The sequence below is a fragment of the Papaver somniferum genome, chromosome 8 (assembly GCF_003573695.1).
Source record: "Papaver somniferum cultivar HN1 chromosome 8, ASM357369v1, whole genome shotgun sequence".
Taxonomy (NCBI): domain Eukaryota; kingdom Viridiplantae; phylum Streptophyta; class Magnoliopsida; order Ranunculales; family Papaveraceae; genus Papaver; species Papaver somniferum.
Genome location: NC_039365.1, coordinates 60,375,087 through 60,384,203, shown reverse-complemented (window position 1 = coordinate 60,384,203; position 9,117 = coordinate 60,375,087). Strand labels below are relative to the sequence as shown.

Here is a 9,117-nt window from a genome sequence, read left to right as displayed (position 1 = left end):
TTAGGGAAGTTGTGACTAGTCCTTCTAGAGACACTGAAAACTCTAAGTTTGGGGGTGATTATCATTCTCCATGTGCTTTAACTTTTATAAAGGTCCCTCACTTGGTACTTGACATATGTGCCTCAACCATTATACAAGATTATCTTCATACACGTTTTTCTGAACCTGATGATGTCCAAAAAGAAGATCAGTTGTTAGAAACCCATCCTCTGGTTGATGTGGTTAACCCAGGCCATGATACCAAGATTGACTTTGTTTTCCCACCAAAAACTTTTCTTCCAATTGTGGGAACATATGAGTTTCAGATGTGTCGGTTATTGAGTTTTGAGACTAAACTTAATTACCTTAGGAGATTAGGGTCAACACATCTGCTTAAGAATGACCACTATTGTGGTCAACTGTGTGAGTCAAATCTGATTGACTTAGAGGATCCCCAATTATTCAGGTTATTATTATGTGCTTCTAATTTTTTACTTGAGTTTTTCCAGACTCTAATACCTGAACCGGATCTTAGCTTTGAGGAATTCCAGCACATGAAAATATTTTATCTAGACCCTTTCATAGAGCCTGAACCTGAACCACATCTAGATGTAGTTTTCTTAAAGAGGAAACTAGACAAGGGTGTGCTTTATTTGTCAATTCTATGTTACAGTTTCCTTTTACTTGTGATTGCCCTATTTGGTTTTGGTGATCCGCAGTTATTCCGGCTATTACTTTATGATTCTATGAGGTGACTAATTCCTTCCGATGTCTGGATGAAGACTTTAAACTTAGCACTTCTTGGGAGGTAACCCATGATCATGCAACATGGTAATATCTTTTCTTAACTCTTTTGCTTCAAGTGGTAACAGTTTCTCCTTGTTCATGCTTTTAATTTTATCTTTAGAACATTGATGACAATGTTAGATTTAAGTTTGGGGGTATGGGAGAAACTTTTTAGTTGCAATAAATAAACTCCAAAGCCTAGAAATTTGTGCCAATTAAGGATAACACTTACCGATCTAAGTGGATGGAAGCATCTTGGTTGTAGGAGTTGAGGAACCCATAAGATCAGCTTGGATGGAAACATCTGAGTTGTAGAGTCTATTCATAAAAGCACAAAGCTCAGGTGTTAGAAATAACATGATAGTTTCACTGTATCTCGGAATCATCTTATTACTTCTATTTTTATTTTTTGCACATTTTTTTATGTTGATGTCTGCTAGGTTGAATTAGAGTGATTGAGTTACCAAAAAAAAATGAAAACAAAAAATGATAAAAAAAAAATGAAAAGAAAGAGACTAGACCATTACACCAACCTGAATAAATTCAATAAAGTCGACCACTGGTCCCCTTGTATATGCCAGTTGTGTTGACCTAGAGTTAGGATTATCGACCACTGGTTCCCTTGTATATGCCAGTTGAGTTGATATTATTCAGACCGGCATCTCAGTCTTTTAGGATAGGTTCATCTTGGCATTGACGTCCATTCGCAACCATCTATCTCTATTTACATCTTCTTAATTTATTCATGCGGTTGTTTGATTCCGGATATTGATGCCATAGTGCGACTATATGAGTAGATCTCTGTCATTTATATATGAATTTTAGTACGCTTGAGTGCAAACTCGTGTACAACAATTAGAATTTCGTATCAGGCTACTTCCACTTGTAATCAATGAGAGTATGCCAACCAAGGAGGTTCTTTAGTGCTATCCAAGGTTCTACATAAATAGCTAGGGTTTGGAGTAAAAGGTTTTTGTGGGTACACCTCTTGTAAACCCTTCCGAGACTATAACTCAGTCACTAGAATTTTATTTTTCTAGATTAGATTTGCTCGAGGACTAGAAAATAATAAGTTTGGGGGTATTTGATAGACACATTTTTGTTTCTAAGTTGTCCTAAATTTTTTATATTTTTGGTACTCGATTTTGTACTTATTCTGGTGTTTTATTTGTTTGTAGGTATTTTTGGGAAATAAACATTTTTGGAGAATTCGGCTCGAATAATTACTCCGGGAGGAGTTTTTCTATCCGGAATCTCGGTTTGGATAAGGGGCACCCTCTTTACTATTCACAGCCACCTGCTATCAGCACCCCATCACAGGAAAAGGGGCACTCCACCTTCTTCGTTTGAAAAGCATATTTTGGCGGGAAAGTAGTTACTCTCCTGCGTGATTTTTCGTTCAAAAGTTTGAAGAGATACTGTCTGATTTTCTCATTGATTTGGATAGATATTGAGTTATTGCACCAAAACATATTTGGGAAGAAATTTATCGACGTGAAGAAGGGAACATATTCGTTGATTCTTGGTTGCACAGAGAATGAAATAAACCCGGCACGTTCTGTGGATGATTGCATGAGTTTAACTCAGTCTGAGACGTGTGTTATACATATCTGGAGATTTTGAAGAACCATTTGACGTCTGAAGGAGATAAAAAGGGAAACTAATCTCGTGCTTTACAGCCGCAGACACGTAAAAATGCAGGGTTATTGTTCTTGACTACGAGAAGATATGGAATTAAAGTGGAGAGATTTGGTCCTGGAGGATATAAATAGGTGTTTGTGGATCAAACAAAAGGTTATCGAGAGTAGGTAGAGGATACATAGAAGAATAATAATATGTGGAGCAGATTTCTCTGCTGCTGCATAGAAGGAGAAGCTGAAGAAAAATAAACTGAAAAGAATTATTGTTCTTGACTGTCACATATTCACCCACAAACGACAGCTGTTCTGCTACAGCACATAACTCTAGTTCTTCGCAACAGTTGTAACATAGAGTTTGTAACGATCTTCAAGCGTTTCAACTCCTGGTTTATATTGTTTCCTCCCTTTTCTTTGTAAACACCAATTGAGCTATAAAAATATATTTTGAGCGTGTTTTTCACTATGTGGAGCTAAACCTTTCTCTGGGATGACGGAGGAAACCAAAATTCATCATGTGGTAAATTCATTTAATTCTTTATATGACTATTTGCATTAAATTAAAATTAGAAAAAGATTTTTCTTAATTAATTGTCATTTCGTTTGATGGTTTATGCTTAGGATTATTTTTTTTGATATTCCATGCTTAAGATTTACAATTAATATTTTAAGAATCTAACTTAGGAAAAGAAATTGAGTCAAAATTCTTATTGAATGAGCTATAATGGTTTAGAATAAATAAGTGAATCGCATGAATTTGAATATTTGGTGGAATCCTAGTCCTAGTACCTCTCGAAACATTGTTATTATTTTGTATATATTTGCTAGTTTTACAATTTAAATCTAAAAATTAATCTCATCAAGTCCGAGTGAACGACAACCTTCTTACCACTATATAAAAATTCGATCAAAGTCTTCCGCAGAAACACCTTCAGCCGAAGATTTTGACATCATCATCTCTACCCTATCCAGACGTCTTCCTGGTTTTCATGGTGGGAGGTTTTCTTCTGAGGCATACAATACCGTTCGCGTGGCTCGACAACTGGGTTTTGACCAAGGAGTTCCTTATGATCCTCCCATCCTTTCTTCGACTTAGGAAGATAAGGAAGTCCGGAAGAGTTTCGATCGCTTCATTTTCAAAAATGGTCTTCAGATGAGTGATCTCCAATGCCATTTTGATTTCTTCCAACCTCAAACTAGTCGGCAAGTTAGCGTCTCCAGCGAGTGTCTTGGGTAACGCAACAGTGTCAGTAGGAACGTGCTAAATCTTCTCCTCAAGGAACCGTATGCTCCTCCGGTTTTAACCAAAGATGATTTTAAAGAAATGCAAATCTCAGGTCGCGTGAAGTTGAATGCGGAGACTGCCAAGAAATTTAAACTTTCCTCGAGCAACAAGGGTCGCCCTCTTCGTCCATTGGTTACCTGCTGGGCTCCTCTCCCGGGTGATGAGTCTTCTCAAGAGGGTGGAAAAGGTAGTGCTCTACCTCCTTCGTCCGGTTCCAAGAAGAAAAGACGTCCTCCGGCGGTGCAGCCTTTGGATATTCCTCGCGTCATGTCTCCTCCTGCTAAGGTACCTTCCCTTTCTCCTATTCTTTCATTTTTTACTGAACTTTACTTTAGTCTTTTTTTATATTCGTTTGTCATATTTTTTAGAAATCCCCGCCTCTTGGATGGAAGCCTAAGGGCCCCTTCTTTGAAGAATATATTAAACTGTCTCTCAACGAATGGAGGGTTGATCGGCTAGCTAAAAATATGAAGCGAGATGCTGACGTGCTACCTATTCCGCGACTGCCTTCCATTCGTACTGCTAATGTTTCCCCTCCATTTTCCCCGCAGGCTCCAAAAGTGGGGTCATCGTCCGCAAGTACGTTCATCGAGCATGTGGAACGCCAATTGGTCCGTTCAGTCGGTCAAGAGGGTCCTGAAGTGATTTCTCCTCGTATGATTCTACACTCCACTCGCCCTCTAATTGTAAAGACAATTCAAGGTCCTAATAATCCTCTTCATACTCCTTCCGATATGCTAGGTGCAGCGAGCGAGTCCGAGTCGAATCATTCTGTTCATGATTATTCTCAAGAAGGCAGTGGCTTTAAAGCCAATATTGAGGATCAGAGCTCTTCCCCTTCCAAGTCTCGTGAGTATATTATGTTGTTTTTTACTAGGTTTGAGTACTGACATGTGCAGTCGAGATATTCTATTGTTAGTATTAAATGTACTTGGTGATCTATATATACGTATTCCTTTCTTATATCTTTCCGATAAACTTATTTTACTCCCTCTTCTTTCTATCTTTTATTAGATTACCCAGAGCCAGTGGTGTCCTGCTCTTCCTCTTCTTCTCGCCGATCGGTTCATTCTCCTATCAATCCTCCTCCTCCTTTCAATTTGGTATGTATTTTTGATTATTATTATTATTTCTTCTTCGTGTTAGAGCACTTATTTATATTTCCCTTTTTCTCTTCAGGATATGGGAAAACGAGACAACGCCCATGGTAAAGGAAGTGTCTCCAGCCAGCAGGTTAAAGGCAGTGAGTACGGGTGCAATGATAAACGGCAAAAGCCTTCCAAGCACTCTCCTAAGATTTCTCGTAGCGTGGATGCCGTCGCCGAGTTTATGGCTACTCCGGAGGATCCTCAGTTTCGATATCCCCGCGTTATTTCAGCGGCGGAGGCTGGTGTTGATAATCGCTTCGAGATGGTGCACGTGTTCTGGGTCCCTTCATCTAAGGAAGCCAATTATCGGTGCATAGTGGAGATATTTGGTCATATGTGTGTTCATGAAGGGATGCCCTCCAACTCCTTGATCGTGGATAATGAAGACTTATTGGATATAGCGGATGGCCTTTCTCAAGCGGAAGAGACTCCCATTGATCCGGCTACGTTGAGGAAGTGGGATGCCTCTATTCAAACTTATCTGGTTCTTCAAGTTCCCATTCACTGGCTCAAGAATTTGTTGGATCTAGCAAAGGCGAGTCACAACGTGCGGAGTAATTTGTCTCTTGAGATTGAGGAGCTAGATCGGGAGTACATGCATTTGCTTAATGTCGCTAATGTCAAGAAGGAGGCTTATGATCGGCTAATGGATGACGTTGGGCTGGTTAATGGTGAACTGAGAACCGCCCAAGCCGCTGCTGAGGAGGTTAATGTGCGCCTTATCAAGAAAAGAGCTGAGCTGGCTGCGTTGGATATCAATTAATTTCTTCTTTGCTTTCATGAGTGGGTTTTGAACAATAATTTCTTTCTTCTTTGCTTGGATTGATCAGGATATTTTGATGGTTTTAAGACATGTTTGGTTATTTGCATTTATTATTATGTTTGGATAGTAATTAATGTGATGTTATCATTTTGTTTCTATAAATAGAGGTAAGTAGGATGGATTGCTCAAGTTAGTAATTTTAGGTTTCTTTCATTGTTTCTGCGAATTGTGATTTATTGCAGATGGTTCATCGTCTACATGGTTACACTTTAGCTTTAGCTCCTGTTCCAACACTAGTTATTCCTTATGAAAAAAATAATGAGCTAAATCTCTTATTGCTGGTAAAGGTTGAGGTGGAAATTCTTAGAGAAGTTAGAATGGCGAATAGAGTGGCCACACGCGCGCAGTTTAATGAGCAGTATGAGACGTATTCGATGGCTCAGAGGTCGCAAACGTCCGGGAGTCTGACTCTGGCGGTACATCGCACACTTGATAACACTATTTCTACTCGGAACAAAGATGAGCGACTATTCCAAGAGTCGATAATTATGACGACTGATATTGAGCAAGCAATAGCTGACTGCCATGCATTTATCACTCAGCAGGCGGGTCCTAATCTCCGCGGGTGTGTCTTGACTTTATGTGCTATGTCTTCTCTTATTCATCCTACTGATATGAAAACAGAACTAGCGCGTTTGCTAGTATTGAAGGATGAAGTTGGGATGCTACAAACTCACCGACTGATTGCTTTGGATAAGGCACGCAAAGCTTATGAAGAGCATAAGGAGACGCTGAGTATGGCTCAAGAATCCCATGCCTCCAATGATGTTATGCACAAGATTCATCAAGTGTTGGAAGAGGTGCATAGTGCTTTTACCGACTCCACTACTAAATATGACGAGGCGCAGTTGATGATGCAGGACCCAGATGAAGACATTTCTTACTCCCGCTCGTTTATAACTGAGCGCTCTTAATTGGGTTGCTACCATCATCATCATCAGTTTTTTTTTTGGAATTCGTAAAAACGTTGTCTTGGGTATTGTGTTATTTAATTATATATATATAAGAGAGTTGTCTTGGTTAATCACAGTAAAAATTCCTTAATCTCTTTTGTTTCATGGATAATCCTTGAACTGTATCGTCACTCAGACTAGTCAGGATTGATACTTATCCGGTATATTATGTTTATGGTTCCCTTTGGGAATGTTTGCTAGTCACGCGCGGAGATTGTCCGACTTTGATATTACTGGTGCACTTCATTAGTCATGCACGGAACCTAGCCGGACTCGGGTCTATTGGTGCACTTCATTGGTCATGCACATAACCTAGCCAGACTCGGGGCTATTGGTGCACTTCATTGGTCATGAACAGAACCTAGCCAGACTCGGGGCTATTGGTGCACTTCATTGGTCATGCACAGAACCAAGCCAGACTCGGGGCTATTGGTGCAATTCATTGGTCATGCACAGAACCTAGCCAGACTCGGGGCTATTGGTGCACTTCATTAGTCATGCACAAAACCTAGCCAGACTCGGGGCTATTGCTGCACTTCATTGGTAATGCACAGAACCTAGCCAGACTCGGGGCTATTGGTGCACTTCATTGGTCATGCCCAGAACCTAGCCAGACTCGGGGCTGTTGGTGCACTTCATTGGTCATGCACGGAACATAGCCAGACTCGGGGATATATATATGTGTATATATATATATATATATTAACACATCATGTAAAATAAAGAGTATTTATTATTGATGACCAGCCACTCATCATACACTTAGTTTATCATGCATAGTAAGCTTTTAACCATTTACCATTAATAGCGGTGTTGATCTGAAATCCATTCATTCGCTTAAGGTAGTAGTATCCGCTTTTCGCGGCTTCACTGATCATATACGGACCTTCCCAGTTTGCAACAAACTTTCCTGCTGCTGCATTGCGCTGGACGTGCGGGGAAATCTTCATGACCACATCGTGTACTGCAAGTACGCGCTCCTTAATCTTTTGATTGTAATATCTTGTCGTCCGCTACCTGTACTTTTCCGTGAACCGTTCGGCCTTATCTCTTCGCTCTTCTAAAGTATCAAGGTGGGAAAATCGACTTACCTCATCCGGGGTGGTTAAAATAGCCATGGAAACTCGTGCTGAAGGAATAGCGATCTCCGCTGGTAGTATCGCATCTTCTCCATACACTAGGGAATAGGGGGAATCTCCAGTGGAACTTATCTTCGAAATGCGGTGTGCCCAGAGTGCGAGTGGGAGTTGTTCATGACAACCTCTATGATGATCATATACTGTCCGACTCAATATTCTCAGTAATGTTTTATTAGTGGCCTCCGCCTGCCCATTTCCCTGGGTATAGTAGACGGTCGAAGTATGAAACTTAATGCTGTATTGATCCAATAGCTCCTTGACAGTCTGATTAATGAAAGAAGTTCCAATATCTGAGCAGATGATCATTGGCGCGCCGAATCGACATATGATATATTCTTTGATAAACGCGGCAATGGTAGATCCGGAGTAGTCACGGAGAGGGATAGCTTCCACCCATTTTGAAGAATATTCAGTTGCAGTGATAATGTATTTGTATCGTCCGGATGAAGTCGGACTAATCGGTCCGATGATATCAAGTCCCCAACTATGGAAGGGCCAGGGGGTAACAACATTGTGTAGCAGCGTGTGCGGTGCATGGATGAGTGGTCCATGGCTTTGGCATTGCTGATATTTCTTCACGTGTTCAGTTGTGTCGAATTCCATCGTAGGCCAGTAGAATCCTCCTTGGTATAGTTGTAAAAAGAGTTTCCTCATGCCCTGGTGCTCCGCATTGTGAGTTTTGGTCATCACTACCTATGCTTCTTCTTATGATAGGCAGCGCAGTATTGTGTTCCCATAGCTTTTCCTATAGAGAATTCCTTCGCTCATAAAGAATCGTCCAGCCTTCTTCTAGATTTTTAGCGCGTCTTGCCTATTTTGAGGCAGGCGTTCGTGCTGGATGAAATCTATGTATGGTTGCCTCCAATCTTCTATCTATATGCTGCATATCTCCGCTTGCTGCGGGGGTGATTGACAATCCTCACACTTATCCTGTATTACTGCTGCTTTGAGCATCCATGATCGGCCAATATGACTCTCATTCTTTGTAAACTGCGATATAATGGAATCTCTCATGTCTGTCTGCAAGACTCCGTATGGACGCGTCTCAATATCTCTTGCGCTTCTATTCCCACACATCGCTATAAGGCGCCTCCGGATGTTCGATAGTACAGCTCTCCTCGTATCATGAAAAATTGTTTTAACACTTTAACGGGTAACAATTGTTCATCCGCTTCTTTGATTAGATCCTCAATATAAGCTGTTCTCTAATCATCTTTTTGTTCGAACACTGCATCTTCTTTCCATGTGCCAGGTAATGCCCTTCTTTTCACCACTACTGTTCCTTCATCTGCTTCGTTTAATTGTAGCTTTGCTGTTAAGGTAGCTAGCGCATCAACATGTTTATTATTAGATCTCCTGGTATGCGA

General features: G+C 40.6%; 1 protein-coding gene across 1 annotated transcript; it reads right to left on the bottom strand.

The window, feature by feature from the left end:
- Positions 1-7,381: 7,381 nt before the first annotated feature.
- On the bottom strand, positions 7,382-8,353 carry LOC113305594 (protein NYNRIN-like). The gene is made up of 2 exons (XM_026554614.1): positions 7,703-8,353; positions 7,382-7,537 (listed from the first exon to the last, which is right to left on the bottom strand). Exons 1-2 carry the CDS (start codon positions 8,351-8,353, stop codon positions 7,382-7,384), a joined length of 807 nt encoding a protein of 268 aa, XP_026410399.1.
- Positions 8,354-9,117: the final 764 nt, after the last annotated feature.